Source organism: Lethenteron reissneri, chromosome 43 (genome assembly GCF_015708825.2).
Source record: "Lethenteron reissneri isolate LAM-NWPU_2019-01 chromosome 43, ASM1570882v1, whole genome shotgun sequence".
NCBI classification, from domain to species: domain Eukaryota; kingdom Metazoa; phylum Chordata; class Hyperoartia; order Petromyzontiformes; family Petromyzontidae; genus Lethenteron; species Lethenteron reissneri.
This window is the reverse complement of record NC_083821.1, coordinates 6,718,882-6,738,148: the sequence shown is the minus strand read 5'-3', so window position 1 is coordinate 6,738,148 and position 19,267 is coordinate 6,718,882. Positions and strand designations below refer to the sequence as shown.

Below are 19,267 nucleotides of genomic sequence, written 5' to 3'. Positions count from 1 at the left end.
ATAAATAAAATAATACCGAAGAGTAATTCCTGCAGTCACGAAAGCTCCAAATCAAGTTTGATTAATTTATTTGTATTACCAGACAGGTGGACTAATGGAACGTATTGCGTTGTACATCATGCTGCATGCACGAGTGAAGGTTGATTGATACGCAATATACGACCAGTGTAGTTTCTCAACTAATTCAACTAATTCACACCGCATTAATGAATAAACGCAGCAACTGAAGCTTCGTGAACGTGTCCAGACGAGGGCTGCAGAAACACTCAAGCTGCCACCTCACTGTCGTTTTGACACCGTTAATTACATTCAAGTCCCCCCCTTTTTTGTAAACGAGCCAAGGCGATTGGTCCGTGAGGTCAGAGGGCCCTAATAAAGACGTCACCGAAGCAGGGCCCCAATAGGACATCCTGCGTGCGCGTGCGTTGCTTCACGACTCTCGGCCATATCTTAACAACAATAATAACAACAAAAATTATCGTACGCATTCGTCAATATAACACTGTCAGCCTCATAAAGGAAACAAATATGCAACGGGTGACGTTTTGGGCGATGGTCCTCCTTCACAACACATAGAACTGAAAACAAAACTAAAACTACGTTTTGTATTTTACCAGGTAAGGCCCACTGAACAATATACTTCTTTTTCACAAATGATAGCTCAACGAAGTGGCTTATCACGTGGACATTTACGTCAGTCAAATATCTGAAACGCTTGATGTTGATTCTCAATGTGGAGGGAAAAACTGGAGGACCCGGAGAAAAATCCACGCGACCACGGGGAGAGAGACACGCAAACTCAGGCGTCAGGGTCAGGATCGAACCCACAAACTGCTGTATACCAGGCGAGGTGGTTAACATCTCGCCACAGTTTAACCACAGAGAAGCATAGAGAGGGACGTGGGGAGGCAGTTAAGGCAGTGCTAGTAACGAACGTATTGAGTGTTGCTGTTGTTGTTATTTGTGTGTTTGTGCTCCACTGCCAACACAGCAGCAGCAGCGGCAGAATCGACAAATAATTCACATAGGCCCACATCTGCGTTTAACACAAAAATACATCGTTATTGCGATCAATTTTTTTTGGCTGACGGTTTTGAATCCGTACGGCGTAGATTTTTACAGTCACCCTAGGCTCTGCGCAGAAGGCATAATCATTAACATCTTCATCATCGTCGAGCAAATCTTGGGAGACCCTGCCCTACCCTTGCTCAAACAAGCCGCGGCAATGTCTCAGCTCTGCTGCACCGCAGCGACCAGGATTCATCAAGTGCCTTTCAAGAGATGCCACATCTTGACGCTCTCTGCGTTCCGGCGAATGTCAAGTGATAGCGCCTGGCTCATCAAGCGTACCCCCCCCCACCCCCCGCGGTCCACTCGGCTGAAAAGCTCTCAATTTTTTTTTAAGTTAAACGGCAGCGATTTTCATTGCAGAAGGGCTTTAATTTGCTCGAGGGCACCACAGGACTCTTGAATTCACCCCCCCCCCCTTCCCTCACACCCCACCCCCCCCCCCCCCCCCCCCGAGAAAAATCCATACGAATCGATCGCAGCCACGAGTCTGGGCCAAACAGGACGCGCGATGATGCGAGATCGAGTTTGGGGGTCTCGTTGGTGGTGGGGTGGTGGGGTTTAGGCGCGGGGGGGGGGCGGGGGGGCGGGGGGGTGGGTGATGAGCGCTGAGAAAAGTCGGAGACGCGCCGCTGGGTTTTCGAGTGGCCCGGACCGTGCGCGCGTTCACGCAGAGCGACACCGAGCAGCGCGCACGCGCGTTCAATCGTTGCCCTTCCAGTCGTTGAATACGAGTCGCACGGACAATGATGAAAGGAAAGAACGAGAAGCCAATATTTTGGCCTGTTTTCCAAGATGCCAAATTCTTGGCCTCGTGAACCTAGAAATCGATCGTGCATGCAACACCCATATATTATCTATGGATGGTATTCAAATGATGCCGCTGCAATAAGTCTTGATTGTGAAGATTATATGTTAGAAATGTTTTGCTTCATGGACCCTTGAAGGAAGTGTTGTTGACGTGGCCATCAAAACGCCGATTGCCAGCGTGCAATATTGACCACTTGCCACCTTATAATTACTTTTTGGCTAAGTGAACCTAGGAGTGGCTCAAGCCCAGGTTTATTTGTCATTAATTGTCATCCGGATGACTAGAGCTGCAGCCGAGCATATCCATATGGTCATGATACATCATCCAACAAACTGTGCGTGTTCGATGTAATTATTTCATGGTTTATTTGAACTGTGTAGCGTTCAACAGATGGCATTGGCAGTGGCGCAAAGCACAAATGACAAAAATCAACACATTCGTCGATAACACTTTCGCCTTAAACGCAAAGCAAATATAATAAGCGACATTTCAGGCAGTGGCCATGTATAATCTTACATTTACGTGAAGAGAGCAAACACATCCATCGAAATGTTACAGTTTAACACATAGGCTTTTGTGACAATATCATCCATAATAGAGGTTATTGGGTTAGATCACGTAAATATATAAATGTGTCGTTAAAACCCGCCACCACCCGACACAGCCAACGAGTAAGGGTTGACACGTAAACAGAACGTGCCGTGGAGGTAAATCGCTATGTGCCTGATGCAATACGCTCCGAGGCTTGACTCAACCCATCATCCACCAGGGTCAATAAAATAAGTACCGCTTTTGTGGAGACTTGCCCCCCACCGAAGGCACTGTGAATCTCCACCACGAGGCTCAGGGCTGTAAACACTTCAACGCTCATTTGTGCAGGAAATCACTTTGACCTTTGACCTTCTCCAGGGTCATGCCTTAGCAACTCTGGTGAACAAACGTCGGCAAACAAACAGCCTGCATGTTGACCGATTCGTGTGCATGCAGCGAGCGATCTAATGGGCTATGGGACCTGTGCGGATGCAGTTTTCTTGTTAAATGGCTGATTAACCCCCCCCCCTCTGCCCCCCTTGGGGAAAAATAAAATAATGTATTCTTCTGCCCCTCACCTCCTGTTAAAAACAAAATAGTAATGAAATCCTCCCACTCAAAGCAACTCGACAAATTAAACGTAGCCCTAATTACAAACTTGGCCCCGTGTGTCACAGGGGTCACTGTCACACCTGGCCGGCATTAACAATTGAGGCACCCGGACGGTGACCTATTGACCTATAACCCACGCATCATCGCCCGCGTGTCGTAGAGGATAATTGTGCAGGGATCAGGAGGGGTGGGTGGAAAGCTGACCCCTCTCTAGCCATCACCGTTGCCACCCAGGGCTTCCATCAGATCCGTCTCAGCCAAGGCCCTCAGATCTATCACAACTCCTTGCTTGATCGACTATGTATATCAATGGGCTCATCAAAGAGTTAGGCAAAAAACAAACGAAACACACTAGTTAGAGACATCTAAGAAAATAATGTTTTTATCTAAAAAGAGATGATACATTTTAACCGTCATCATCGTCAGCAGCCTTTCTCTACGCACTGCTAAATGAAGTCCTCTCCATACCGCCACTTTTCGTCATGGCCTTGCGATGCCACAAAATCCACGCCGCTCCAGCGCATGGACTCATCCCATCGCTGCTCCTCTGTGGTGGCATTCAGGCTCCGTCCCAACCTTTGGCTGCCACTCCATCGCAGTCTCTCATTGCATTCGCCATCATCACTTCTCCGTGACTCCATACCCTTGCACAGGCCCACTTTATTTTCTTTTTTATTTTGTTCATGTTTCCAAATAACAATCCAATTGCATGTATGTACGTTGAACTTATTTCGCACGGTTCGTTAGCCAACCACGCTAATCCGAGGTTCGGACGCTGCAGCTGCAACTGTGCCTCCGTTGAAATATGCGATGTTCGCAGTACTAACCCAGGTACTTGCGTTGCTGCGGCATCTCTCTCTCTCTCTCTCTGTCTCCTCTCCTTCCCATCGCAGTCATCCCCCCGCCGTGCGACTCGCAGCCGTGCCAGCGGGGGGCTCGGTGCGTGGAGATCAGCCAGGACGACTTCAGGTGCAACTGTCCCAGAGGCTACACGGGGAAGGTTTGCGAAATAGGTGCGTGAGCGTCGCGGTCCATCGCTACCTCCAGCGCAGCTGAGCAATCGCACGCACGCACACACAAAGCTCTCCTGGGGAGCAAGTGCTGTTAACGAGCACCTATGATTATAATATATCTTCTTGGTTCTTTCGGTAAAGTCACGTAGAATGGAAATAATAAAATAATAAAAATAAAACATAATAAAATAATTCTCACGACGTTTCGGCCACAACGCAAGCAGCCGTCCTCAGGTCGAGAACAGGTCTGTCGAGAAGACAGAGTCAGTCAGACTCTGACTTCTCGACAGACCTGGTCTTCACCTGAGGACGGCTGCTTGCGTTGTGGCCGAAACGTCGTGAGAATAATTTTATAATGTTTTATTTTTATTATTTTATTATTTCCATTCTACGTGACTTTACCGAAAGAACCAAGAAGATGAATCCCTGCAGTCACGAAAGCTTTAAATCGAAATATAATATATCTGTCAACCCCCTTATCAGTGCCCTACCTTATTACAGACCAATTCAGTTTAACACTTAGGCTTTCGCGACCAATATTATTCATAATATAGGTTTTTGGGTCAGATCGCGTTATTTATAAATGTGTCGTAACCCTCCACTACCCGACACGGCCAAACAGTAAAACATGTGTCACGTTTTTCAAAGGACAAAATCATTCACTTCTTTAGCCCACCGGTGTGTTTAAGAGAGAATCAACAGCATTTAAAAATTTGAGTACAACGTTTCGCTGGTAATTACAATCAGCTTCATCGGGCAAGAATGGTGAAGCTCTCCTGCACCAGATTGAATAAAATGATGACGTCACCCTGCTGCTGCTCTATATAAGACAAATTCAGACATTATTGCTCACCCCGTGCCCCTTATCAATCTCAACGTTCATCCTACAAGGTCCCATAACAAGGGAGAAACACAAACAAATACACGCAAAAATGTGCCCGTATGGACCTGAAAACTCAATTCCCCTGTACAAAAATACGGGGTAAACCGTAAGGGTTGACAGATATGTAAGAAGGTTGGCACGGGCACACGATGAGATGCCTGGCCAGCACCACGCCCGGCCGCCTTTGTCTCCCCAGTGGTGATGTTTTACACGCACGCGCCACGTACTCATTTGAGGCTGAGTCGACCTAGCGGAGGCCCAGGACCAGTTCAGATATTCGTCACCGATGTTGTTTGACCGGCTTTGTAGCGCAGTGCGCGAACCACGACACTACCTGCTCACTCATACTGGCACACACTCGAACACTCGCCCACACGGTTTACCAAGCACAGCAAATAATACAGCTGCGAAGATCCACTCCCTTCCCCCCATGACGATTGGAATCATTTATTTTATTCAGGATCGTAACGCGATTCGGGACATGTTGCGATCCAGGTGAACACCTATTACACTGGTCAACAAAAAAAACATTTTTTTCTGGCCTGGACTTTTGCAGCTGTTTTAGACTAATTTCAGGGTGCTGATTCCAAATCTGATCTCAGATTTGCTCTATCACATTTCATTTTTATGCTATCGGCATATCCCATTTTCATTGATTTTACCCGAAATTAACTCTGTCACTTATGATTGCAAGTTGTTGCGAGTCAGTGACTGCTTTAGTGTTAAAATATGGTGCTGTATTTTTAGGATAGTGTGTTTATAATATAATTTTATGTAGATATCCACATTTATTTAATATTTTTCTTCTGCAGTTTTTATTGAAATGCAATATTTGATATCTCAAAAACCTGATGTGATAGACAAAAACTGATTTGGAATCAGCACCCCAAAATTACCTTTAAACCGTTGGAATACCTTATGCCAGAAAAAGTGTGTTGACCAGTGTTATCCGCCACCCTGTTCTCCTGTTACCTGCAGAAGCTGTTGGGTTTGCGAAGACTCCAACTATAAGTGACCCTATTTTTTCCGTAAACCGCTCCCTATGATACTCTTAGGTTTTTTTTCGGTAAAGTCACGTAGGTAAAAAATAAAATTTAAATTAATAAAAGTTAAATAAAAAATCACGACGTTTCGGAGGCAACACAAGCTTCCGTCTTCAGGTGAAACCGTCACAGCACGATAGCTGTATCAAGTGAGAGAAATTCTAAGAGACCCGACCTTGTATATCTACTGGTTGAGGGGGGGGGGAGCCAAGGTTGGCCCCTGGATCGGAGTTTTGTTTTATTATTGTTGTGAGGTTGGTGCAGCTGAGGCTGCTGCTAGGACTGAGCCTTTGTTGTGTAGACTGGTTGAGCTGGGAGGTGCCAGAGTTGTTAAGGTGTGGCTGCTGCTAATGAGACTGAGCCTTTGTTATGTAGATGGTAGAAGCTAGTTGCTTTTAGAGTTAAGCGCCAAATCTTTCTTATTATTCGCATTTTTTTAACCGCGGAATAAAATAGCGGATAACCCCACAGTTAATAGGATCTGTGATATCGATCCCTCACTGTACTGTGGTGAATGCAGCAGCCGCGAGTATCTGCAGGGGTCACGTGAACTCATGGCATGTACTACGACAGAAGGAAGGAATTTTACGATTTCTATTTACAATTATGATGATGATTGAATGTGTGTGGGGCTTTTTGAAGTGCTTAGTGGGCATGTAACAAAGCAACCCTCTCCGAATTAGATGAATAGTAGCATTATGATTCAAGATTCGTTGCATAGCCATGTGTAGTGAATGTAGAATGTATAACGGCCGCATGTGTCACGTGAGCCAATTACATGCAACAAATATACAAATTGAAAAATATTGATTTTAACACACACGTGAGCTTAAATATCGATATCAATCAATGAATCAATGCGACGTAACACCCCTTAATAACAACAACAACAACCACCATTTGCCACTAAGTGGCGGTGACGTCACCACGACGCTTGTGCCAGGCCATGTGCACCTTGAGGCCACGTGAAGTGTCGAACGCCCGCTGGCAGGAGGTCACGGGGCAGACCCAGGTGCCACCGGTAGACTGACTGAGATGACTGAGATGACTAGCTGATGCACCACCTGTGCCCCCTACTGTGTCAACTTCACCACCGTTTGCATCACATAGAGGGATTTGAGCCTGACTAAAAGGCATCACATGTCATGAGCTCATGATAATAATATATAATAATATATGATTATCATGACTCATTCAATTATCGTGACGAGTTGATGATCTCAACCTAGTTACCGATGACTGCACGAAGCTCACCAGTAATATTAAATTAGTTTTCTCACTTGATCAATATATTAATTTCCCTTAAATGCTCTGGTTCGATTGGCATGTAATGAGTGTATGGGAACCTGTAGCGCCCCTTGATGTGAAATAAATTGGTCAATGAAAGGGATTTCAGAAATAGTTACCTGATATCACCTTCCGTAGGCCATACTCTAACATGCATACCTGTCAACCCATACGCTTTACACATATAGTTGTACAGAGAAATTGAGTTTTCAGTTCCAAACGGCGCAAAGCCGTTTCAATACGGGCAAAAAAAATCATGTTTTTGTATATTTGTTTGTGTTTCTCCCTTGTTGATGGGACTTTGTAGAATGAACGTTGAGATTTATAAGTGCACTGGGTTACTAATAAGGTCTGAATTTATCTGTAATAAGATAGGGCACTGATAAGGGGTTGACAGGTATGAACATTCCACTGCTCTGCTCTGAAAGAGTTTCAAAAGGGGTCTTAATCTCGTATGGATATGTACGTTGACCTTCTTTCGCACCGTACGTAGCCAACCGTGCTAATCTCGCGAAGTGACACCGACAGCAGAATTAACATTCAACTCTGAATCAGATTTTTTCTCGAGCTTCCAAAGAAACAAAGACATTGCTGCGGCCAGAATGGTCCCGCACTAATGGCTCGGTGCGACCGGCCAACGACAGCCTTGTACGCCGCCCTTAATTGGAACACCTTGACATGGGGATGTGGAATTTTTACGCACGGACATGACCACGTGCCCTATCGATCGTCGAAGCAGGGAGACACTGCCGCTCACGTGACTGCGCCAGGTTGATTGCAGAAATCCGGCGGAGAAAGCGGCAGTGGTCATGTGATCTTGATTTATGTTTGGGGAATGTTTTTCGATTTTTTTTTTGGGGGGGGGGGGGTTCTCACGTGGTACAGTTGATTTTGTGCCGAGTTATATTTGCGTCATTTGCTGACAGTTTTTGTTATTTCTTTCGGGGGGGGGGATGACGAGGGGGGGGGGGGGCAGTGCCAGATTATCCCAATAGCAAAAGTAGCTACATATGTAGCTACGGGCCCCGCGCTTTCAATAGCCCCGCGCTAAATGCTTTCAAGCTATCAATTCCGGTTCAGTGATTCAGCACTTGCTCTATTACTATAGTACTATACCGCCTTCAACTTTTATGAACGACTGGGTGTTTTAGGTTAGCGATTTGTCGTATTATCTGGCATGTCTCGGAAATAAATAAAATACAATTACTTTACTATGCAAGTTAAACATTATGTGTTTTAATATGTATCTCTTTTTTTATGTAGGGCCCCTTTATAACATATGCTACAGGCCCCGCACTATCTTACTCCGCCACTGAGCGGGGTGGTCACTCGTGCGCTTCGTGAGGCTCCCCCATCCTGATCTCACGACTTTCTCGCCCGGGTTTTAAACACCGCGAGCTTAAGAGCCCTGGATGTGCGTGCGATGGCGCGCCCGCGCAGGGCAAGGTGCGTGAAATTGTTCCCGAGGCGCCCGTGACACAAAGTCTCCATCATCCGTGACACTCCGGGTGCGAGCCCTGTGACCCAAACTGGACGCGTTTCTCTCGCGTCTAAGGGCAGCAAAACAGTGGGGGGGGGGGGCCCTCCGTGGTCCTGTTTACTGCCCCGGCACCAGTATCGACTGACCGCGTGTATCGTACGAGCTACGGCGGAGAACTCGCTCGCTGCTTCAGTGAATCGTACACGGTGTTATTAGAGTAAATAAAAAATCGGGATGTTGTTTTATCGTCTCCCCTGCCCCCCGGTCTCTTGCTGGCAGGAATAGAAAAATGAAACATTTTGCTCGCGGGGAGGAAAATGGTTTTTGTGTTTTTATTTTGTTCTACTTAAATCAAACCGTGTAATGTTTGCTCAAGCATCAACGATTCAACTTGCCGTGTGTTATGTGTACAGCCCAGCCCCCCGTCTCCCCTCCAGCACGGAAGCGATGACCTCAAAGAGAGGTGCCTTGCACTCACGGTACATTTGAGTTACCGTACTATCCGGCTTATAAGGCACTCTGCTTTTTCTCAAGGTATCTTAGAGCAAACGGTGGGAGTGCTTCTTATTATTATTGTTAGCTGAGTGCATTGTCTCGTGGAAGGGTGTGTTTCCATCGACTAGTCGCTTCATCGCATTGCATGATTAGGCAGAGGGCAGAAGACACCACTGACCATTTAGAAAAATCTTCCAAATGACGTTTCTGGACGCCTTTTGGCGTCATCTGGTCCAACACCATGTGAGACTAGGCTCTAAGGAAAGCTGTCTCGAGTGTGGACCAATCAACTTCAAGGACAGTGCATACATTATCATAGTTATGTTTTTTTGTTTGCATTACGACTGCAGGTATTGTGGTCAATGCAAACATGACTCCTTGTAAAAAAAGGTGTCAGTTTTGTTGCCAGATAAAAGGGTAAAAAAACAATTATCATATTTTTCTACTGGCAAATGAGGTTCCAATGGTGTATCTGTAAGATTTATTAAAATCATCCAGAAGATAGTTCTCCAAAGCAATACCGTATTCTCCAAATAATGAGAAGCATTTTGATTTAGAATGAGCCAAACGTTTAAGGTGCGTCTTATTTTCCATAGCATCTTATAATCTGGAGAAGACGGTCAATAAATACCATGGTTACCGTTGCCCCTGAAACTTCACTCGTCAATCCCTCCACTCAAGCGTAGGACTCAGTCCACTGCTCCATTTCATCCGCACTGCGTTTAACCACCACACCGCAAGATTACGACCACACACCCACTCAGTTATCCACCTCCTCACCCACTCACCTATTCACCAACTACACTGCGTGTCACGAGAGCAAACTCACTCATCCACCACCTCCTCTCACTGACTCACTCACCAACTACACTGAAAGATTACGACCACAAACTCAGTTATTCACCTCCTCACCCACTCACCTATTCACCAACTACACTGCGTGTCACGAGAACAAACTCACTCATCCACCACCTCCTCACTCACTAACTAACTATACTGCAGGTCACAACAACACACTCAGCTAGTCACTTACTCACCCACTTACCTACTCACCTACCACACTGATGACCATGACGCTTCTCACTCTGTTATGCCCCTCGCATCTCTCCACTTTGAAATAGCCTCTTATCCTCTTTTTCAAAGCTCTTGCAATAATAATAGCCTTGTTCCATTCAAGAAAGGCGCTAACTCGTAACTATTCCAACCTCGAGAATGCTGTTCGTTGCTGGTCCCTTGACGTTTTGGACCTTTGGATGCTGTGTTCAGAAGCTGTGTTGATTACATTCAAATCTCACGCTCGCAATGCGTTTCATTAAATACTCTTTGCAAGAATTGATTATGGAATTTCAGTTCCATGTGCTGTACTATTATCTCGTAGCAGGCTTTGCAGGATGATTTATTCACAACTCTGACCGTCGCCTGATGATGCTGGTTGTAATTACCGGCGAAACGTCGTACTCGAATGGGAAATATTGTCGTTTTACTGTCCAATATACCCGTGTGCTGTACGAATAACGAATTGGCACGTTTTGTTCACGTGAAAAACCTTACTAATTAGCTGTGTCGGATGGTGGCGGGTTTAACGACACATGTATATTTACGCAATCTAACCCACGTCTTTGGAGTCTTTGCCTTCTTTCTACTGGCCTTATCATCACACTCAACTTAGAATTTTGACTTTGACCTCCAAATCTATCATCATGCCCTATCAAATATAACCCCACGCTCGCGTTTTTTTTTTAAATCCCGTCACAAACGCGTTTAACTTAAAATTAAAAACAAGCGTCCTTAACCCAAACAACTTGCAGTTAAAGGGACCGTAAATGCCCTCTGCTCCCTTGCAATTTCGTCTTTTTGTTCGTTTGTTTTTCTTGAGGGGTTAAATGCTCAATGCATGGCTCGTAACGCCAGAGCCCGAACGGCGCAAATTGCTCGTAATTGCACGCACTTCCCCGGGCCACGTTCCCCAAGAGTTCTCTGCGAGCACGCGTTACTCACTTATTCCTCGCATCTCCTCGCAAGCCAAAACAAAATGGGAAAATTCCGCTCGTTACGTCTCCACGGTGACTTTCCTCAACCTTATTCTTGGGTTTTTTCGGTAAAGTCACGTAGGTAAAAAATGTAAATGAATACAAGTAAAATAAAAATAAAATTAATTTTTATTTTTTACCTACGTGACTTTACCGAAAAAAACCCAAGAATATGAATCCTTGCAGTCACGAAAGCTTCAAATCTATAATTTCCTCACCTTCCCTCTCGCGGCAGCGCTCCCGCTGCTGCTTAAAAGCCCAAATTTGCAACCTTTCACCCGCACCACCGCCCGTGTCCCAGGTGTGCGTGCGAGTGTGGGGGGTGAGGGTTGTGTGTCGTGGAGCGGCGGCAACAGACTACGGAGGGTTCACGCGCCAACCGTTGACCCGGGAAAGCGTCGCCGAATTCTCGTGCCTCGTTTTTCAGGAGGGTCCTGCCAAGTTATTTTTCGGTTTGTTTTCCGGTAGAGGGAGATTATTTTTTTCGGTGTGTGATTTTACGTGTGGCATGTTGACCGTCTTTCGCACCGTACGTAGCCTACCGTGCTAATCGGAGTTGCGAAGGAAGGACAATAAACTAAACACATACAGCAGTTCTCAAGACATGAGTTTTAAATCAAGCTCAAAAATTGCATGGCTCCAGTGGCTTCCTAATATCGGAAGGAAGAGCGTTCCAGACGGGCGCAGAAGCGCATCTGAAAGCGCGCGATGCGGAGACCGCCGCCTTTGTTCGATGGCTCGCCAAAAGCCGGTGCTGCGAGGATGACCGAGTTCGCGTGATGGTCTGTGCTCCTTGATGAAATCACCAAAACATTGTGGTTCATTTTTGGCAAGCACTTTGTGTGCAATGAGTGCGACCTTGTAGTTTATTGATATTCATGATTAATTTACAGGCTTAATTTGGCAGATTTGGACCATGATCTCTGCACAGAATGGCCTACTCTTACGAATGACATGACGGGATCTTTAATGTTAAATGTGCAGCAGATGGCGTGTAGTATTTCTTTGGTTGATACGACAGGATGGTAATAACCAGGGCGGCCGCTGGTTTCGAACCGTGAACCTCTGCAACAACAAGCGGCTACCGCTGTGCCATGTCATGTACCCGGTGACCTGAGTTTGATTAGAGGTCATGGCTAACATCAGTAGCGGCCATGACTAACATCAGTGGCAAGTTGTGTGAGTTTTAAATGAGTGCCAGGCACTGTGTGTACACATTGCGTTGTGTACCAACTTTCATCTGAACATTGAGCCTAGATAAATACAATTTCTGATTAACCGAAAATTTTAATATTATCGAAGTGATATAAAAATATATCACAAAAAGTGACGTCGCTTCAATGGCGACTTGCCTGCTCTTTTCCCGCCAAAAGTGGCATCACGTGGTATCAGGTGACGTCACCTTTGTTATCACAACGACACGCTGAACTACCGCAGTGTTCATGAAACGTCTGGAAAAGATTCGAAATTGTCCTCGAAATACAAAATCCAAGGCTTATCCCGAGTAAAACATCAGCTCTTCGGAGACAAAAGTGACCTGGAGTGGTCCTGGGGCTACACGAGACCCTGTACTGTTCGTCTGTTGGCCTCCTTTGGTCTGATACTGGTGAGACTAGGCCCTAAAGAACAAGGTTGTCTGGTGTAGGCCAATCAATTTCAAAGACAATGGGTATATTAATTATCAGAGCATGTTTATTTGAACGTTTTGCCACAAGCAGGTGTGGCTAATACAGACTCGATGCCTTCAACGAGATGTATATTCGGTCTTCTTGGTTCTTTCGGTAAAGTCATGTAGAAGGGAAGTAATTAAATAATAAAAATAAAACATATGTTTTATAATTTTTACATGTTTTATTTTAATAATTTTATTACTTCCCTTCTACGTGACTTTACCGAAAGAACCAAGAAGATGAATCCCTGCAGTCACGAAAGCTTTAAATCGAAATGTATATTCGGTGTTTGAATATCTTAACATCTGTTTTATTTCCAGAAAGGGTAAAGCCTATGTTCTTTGGCCACTCCCTTGCCTGCCATGTCATTCTAAATAGGCGCTCGCAAACAGCACTTGCCCTACCAATCTAGTATTACTATATGGCATCTGTACGTGTGATGATCGATTAGATTGAGGAGCAATGATGAAATTGGTCGAGAGCTCTTCACTGTGATTTTATCAACCATAGTTGTGTGCAATGCCATGCGCAGCAATACTCACGTTTGGCATATAAACCTGGCATTGGTCAACGTTTGTTTGACAAGAACCCACGTCATCACAATGGACCAAGATGCATATTCAGTTAACATTGAGGATGCCGTTTCTTCGATTATATTTTGGCAAACCCTTTGATACATTTACCCGTCTGTCGATCGGATAAGTCCTAATTAGCAACATAACTTCACGTTCACATTCTTGGTTCTTTCGGTAAAGTCACGTAGAAGGGAAATAATAAAATAATAATAATAAATGACAATAAAATTCTCACGACGTTTCGATTGCAACACAAGCAATCATCATCAGGTGTGAAAACCACTTAATCGAAAGAACCAAGAATATGAATCCGTGATGTCACGAAAGCTTTATTTCGAAATTTCACGTTCACATTTAATGTATAATTAGTTCGTGTTTACGAGAGTAACCGTGACGTCCCACCTCCTTTACAGACAGACATACGCACAGAGCTAATCCATTATCGCTTCCAACCATCCCTTTGGGCTTTGTGTCCTCACCTGGAGTACTAGCCCTGAAGTTCAATCTGTACACACGTCCAGACATAACCCCAACTCCCACTCTATGTCGTTTGGCCTCTCTACGTGCTGTGAAGAAGGGCCACTGTCTGAAAGAAGATCCGCAGTGTTGTTGACGACTGTGTTGAGGTTTTTTGTTATGTGTGCTCACGCATACATACATACATCTTCTTGGTTCTTTCGGTAAAGTCACGTAGAAGGGAAATAATAAAATAATACAAATAAAACATAATAAAATACATAATAAAATACAATTCTCACTAGAGAATTGTATTTTATTATATTCTTAGGTGTTTTCGGTATTCCTGTATTTTATTATACAATTCTCACTAGAGAATTGTATTTTATTATGTTTTATTTTAATTATTTTATTATTTCCCTTCTACGTGACTTTACCAAAAGAACCAAGAAGATGAATCCCTGCAGTCACGAAAGCTTTAAATCTAAACATACATACATGTGTACATACATCTGTACATACATGTGTACATACATGTGTACATACATGTGTACATACATCTGTGTGTGTGTCTATGGAGCAGCTGCACAGTTGTTTGCGCGTTGCACTATAATCCTGGTGACCTGGGATTGATTCCTGGTCATGAATAACATCGGTGGCAAATGGTATTAACCGTGTTTAGGCCTTTTCCTAGGTCGACTCGGCTTTAAATGAGTACCATGGTGCATTGTGTGAACACAATCTGCTGTAATATAATTTTTCATTCCAGAGGTATCTGGGGCAGAAAACTATGCACCTTCAGTGATGTGGAGGGTGGTTTTCCGTCCGTTCTGGGTATATGCATTTGTGAGTCGGTGTGTCTCAGTGTGAATCTGTGTGTCTCAGTGTAAGTATGTGTGTCTCAATGTGAGCCTGTCTGTCTCAGTGTGAGTATGTGTGTCTCAGTATGAGTCTGTCTGTCTCAGTGTGAGTTTATGGGTCTCAGTGTGAGTCTATGGGTCTCAGTGTAAGGCTGTGGGTCCTAGTGTGAATCTATGGGTCTCGTTGTGAGTATATAGGTCTCAGTATGAGTCTATGGGTAGCAGTGTGAGTCTATGGGTCTCAGTGTGAGTCGATAGGTCTCAGTATGAGTCTATGGCTAGCAGTGTGAATCTATGGGTAGCAGTGTGAATCTATGGGTCTCAATGCGAGTCTATGGGTCTCAGTGTGAGTCTGTGGGTCTGGCTGATGTGGAGGAGGATGCGTCACATGCTGGGTGGCTGCTCTTTTCCATGCTGGACTCCACCAAGAGGTCTTAACAATCTGAACACCGCTGTCTCGACTGCTCGAATGAAATCTTCTCTCGCAAAACGCAGATTTTTCAGAGGCCACCGAATGGCCCGTGACAATTTGCCCGCATCTTAGCATCGTGAACCCGATCTTCGCTTGTCTCGTCTTCATGTGAACCGCGTTATACACACACACACACGGCGCTGGCGAGACAATGGTTGAAGGTCGGCTCAGAACACGAAGTGCGCCATTCTGGCTAATCAACGCCTTGTGTCACGAGCCGGCCTTCGGTAGGTGCTCGCTAAAAGCACTTTCGGCGGCAGTCAAAGATGTTAAATGTGGTGGGGGTGGTGTGGGGGTGGTGGTATCGTTTGTAATTTTTTTGTTCGCCGGTGCAGATATCGACGAGTGCTCACCGAACCCGTGCCAGAACGGAGGCCGCTGCATCGATGGCTCAGCGTCGTACACTTGCGACTGCGCGCAGGGGTTCACAGGCACGCGCTGCGAGACTGGTGAGCCCACAGTCAGCGCTCACCTCGCATCGTTCTCCCCCCCCCCCTCCTCATCCCCCTCCTCCTCTTGCATCGCCACTGGGAAGACAAAGGCGGTTGAGTGTGGTCCTGGCCACCAACCCCCTCGTGTACCGTGCCAGCCTTCATAGGTGCTCGCTAACAGCACTTGCCCCAACAGTCTGTGAATGCTTAACGGAGGATATTTGTTTTTTGTGCTGAGGTGTGGCACAGGTGTTAAGCACACTGTGTAAAGTCCTAACAACCGGAAGTTAAATTCCTCGGCAAGGATACCGTTTGGCCTAGTTGACCCAGACGACGCTCTTCTGGACCTTCCCTAGGTCAACGCAGCCCGAACTCAGCCTCTGGTGCAGAGTGCGAACATTCACGTGTCAATATCATTATCGGAACACAAACGGGAGGGGGGAGGTGATGTTGGGCATGTGGTGTTACACAACGCCACCCATTGTGTCGCACGCCACGCTTAATAGGTGCTCGCTAACGTCACGTGATCCTACGTCATACGATGGGGCCTTAACGAGGATCTCCGCCACGTGTCCGTGCACGTGCTTTATTCCCGCGGATGCAGATATTGACGAATGCATCTCGGATCCGTGCCAGAACGGAGGCCAGTGTGTGAACGGGGCGGGCTCGTTCACGTGCAACTGCCTGGCAGGATACACGGGGACGCTCTGCGACTCAGGTAAACCACAGCGAGACTTCGTTATTGACATTGGGGTCCCGACATTGCCGGATTATCCTAGTAGAAAAAGTAGCTACGTATGCTACGGGCCCCGCACTTTCAAGGGCCCCACGCTAAATGCTTTCAAGCTATCAATTCTGGTTCAGTGATTCTGCACTTGCTCTATTACTATAGTACTATACTGCCTTCAACTTTTAAGAACGACTGGGTGTTTATGGTTAGCGATTTGTCGTATTATCCGGCTGTATAGCAAATGAAAAAATTAAATAACTTTACTATGCAATTTAACATTTACGTGTTTTAATATTTACGTGTTTTTTTATTTAGGGGCCGTCCATAAATGACGTCACGCACCTGGGGGGGTTCAGACATTTGTGACGATGTGTGACGAGGGGGGTGGGGGTGAGAAATGTGACGTCACATCAAAATGCGCAACTTTAAATAAATATAGACAACACGTTCTACTGAATTAAATATACTTTTTAATAAATGTTTTCTCCTACAACACCAGAGTGCAGCGCCACATTAAATACGCACTACAATGACAATAGTTTAAAGCGATTTGAAGCATGCTTTATTTTCAAAATAGAATTATTATTTTTATTTGGGGGGGGGGCAGAGCTTTGTGACGTCATATTTGAGGGGGGGGTCTGACTTTTTGTGACGCAGTGTGACGAGGGGGGGGGGGGGTCAAAAATCGTCCAAAATCACGTGACATCATTTATGGACGGCCCCTAACTACCAGCGAAAGTTCGTACCAAAGTATGAAATGTTGTGTGGATTGCTCTCAAAAGCAATGAAAATTGTCCACACGATGCCCTTGATATATCTGGCTTCGTTGGGTGGAGGTGGGTATACCACATAGCTTGCCATTTTAATCACGTGACAAACCCATCCACAAATCTATTATGAATCCCAGTAGCATCCGTTTTGAAAGCAAAGTTAACCAGGGGTGGTGGTGTTCTCTCTACTGTCTGTTTACATGCTTCTCTACGTCGTGTCACTCATGAAGTATAGTCAAGTAACCACTTTGTATGCCAAGAAAGCACATCATGTGCTCACTTACAGCACTTGAACCCAACGTAATAACCAGTCTAACAAGGGTGACTTCTGTGTGAGTGTGAGTGTGTTCTGATGTGTGCTTAGCAGTGAGCGCAATGCGCTACAAACGTGGTGACCTGAGTTTGATTCCCGCTCACGGCCTACATCAATGCCGATTATCTGAACCGGTCCCGGGCCCTCCCCTAGGCCGACTCAGCCTCAAATGAGTACCTGGTGCGGTGTTTAAATGCATCGCCACTGGAGAGACAAAGGCGGTTGGGTGTGGTCCTGGCCACCAACCGCCTCGTGTACCGTGCCAGCCATCATAGGTGCTCGCTAACAGCACTTGCCCCAACAGTCTGTGAATGCTCAACGGAGGATATTTGTCTTTTGTGCTGAGGTGTGGCACAGGTGTTAAGCACACTGCGTAAAGTCCTAACAACCGGAAGTTAAATTCATCGGCAATGATACCGTTTGGCCCAGTTGACCCAGACGAGGCTCTTTGTGGACCTTCCCTAGGTCAACGCAGCCCGAACTCAGCCTCTGGTGCAGAATGCGAACATTCATGTGTCAATATCATTATCGGAACACAAACGGGAGGGGGGAGGTGATGTTGGGCATGTGGTGTTACGCAACGCCACCCATTGTGTCGCACGCCACGCTTAATAGGTGCTCGCTAACGTCACGTGATCCTACGTCATACCACGGGGCCTTAACGAGGATCTCCGCCACGTGTCCGTGCACGTGCTTTATTCCCGCGGATGCAGATATTGACGAATGCTCTTCGGGTCCGTGCCAGAACGGAGGCCAGTGTGTGAACGGGGCGGACTCGTTCACGTGCAACTGCCTGGCAGGATACACGGGGACTCTCTGCGACTTAGGTGAGCCACAGCGAGACTTCGTAATTGACATTGGGGTCCCGACAGTGCCGCAAATGTAGCTACAGTGAGGGAAAAAAGTATTTTATCCCCTGCTAATTTTGTACGTTTGCCCACTGACAAAGAAATGATCGGTCTATAATTTTAATAGTAGGTCTATTTGAACAGTGAGAGACAGAATACCAACAACAAAATCCAGAAAAACGCATATCAAAAATGTTATTAATTGATTTGCATTTTAATGAGGGAATAAGTATTTGACCCCCTCTCAATCAGAAAGATGTCTGGCTCCCAGGTGTCTTTAATACAGGTAACGAGCTGAGATTAGGAGCACACTCTTAAAGGGAGTGCTCCTAATCTCAGCTTGTCACCTGTATAAAAGACACCTGTTCACAGAAGCAATCAATCAATTAGATTCCAAACTATCCACCATGGCCAAGACCAAAGAGCTCTCCAAGGATGTCAGGGACAAGATTGTAGACCTACACAAGGCTGGAATGGACTATAAGACCATCGCCAAGCAGCTTGGTGAGAAGGTGACAACAGTTGGTGCGATTATTCGCAAATGGAAGAAACACAAAAGATCTGTCAATCTCCCTCGGCCTGGGGCTCCATGCAAGATCTCACCTCGTGGAGTTTCAATGATCATGAGAACGGTGAGGAATCAGCCCAGAACTACATGGGAGGATCTTGTCAATGATCTCAAGGCAGCTGGGACCATAGTCACCAAGAAAACAGTTGGTAACACACTACGCCGTGAAGGACTGAAATCCTGCAGTGCCCGCAAGGTCCCTCTGCTTAAGAAATTACATATACATGCCCGTCTGAAGTTTGCCAATGAACATCTGAATGATTCAGAGGACAACTGTGTGAAAGTATTGTGGTCAGATGAGACCAAAATGGAGCTCTTTGG

At 45.8% G+C, this 19,267-nt stretch overlaps 1 protein-coding gene across 3 annotated transcripts in view; it reads left to right on the top strand.

The window, feature by feature from the left end:
• Positions 1 to 19,267, top strand: part of LOC133353350 (protein delta homolog 2-like) — a 53,660-nt gene that overhangs the window by 12,855 nt on the left and 21,538 nt on the right. For 2 of the 3 annotated variants that reach the window (XM_061569524.1, XM_061569523.1), the window contains exons 4-7: positions 3,916 to 4,035; positions 15,622 to 15,735; positions 16,322 to 16,435; positions 18,244 to 18,357. In XM_061569524.1, coding sequence (XP_061425508.1) covers positions 3,916 to 4,035; positions 15,622 to 15,735; positions 16,322 to 16,435; positions 18,244 to 18,357 — 462 coding nt within the window. The remainder of the gene's footprint in view (positions 1 to 3,915; positions 4,036 to 15,621; positions 15,736 to 16,321; positions 16,436 to 18,243; positions 18,358 to 19,267) is intronic. The other variant, XM_061569525.1, reaches the window with a different exon arrangement.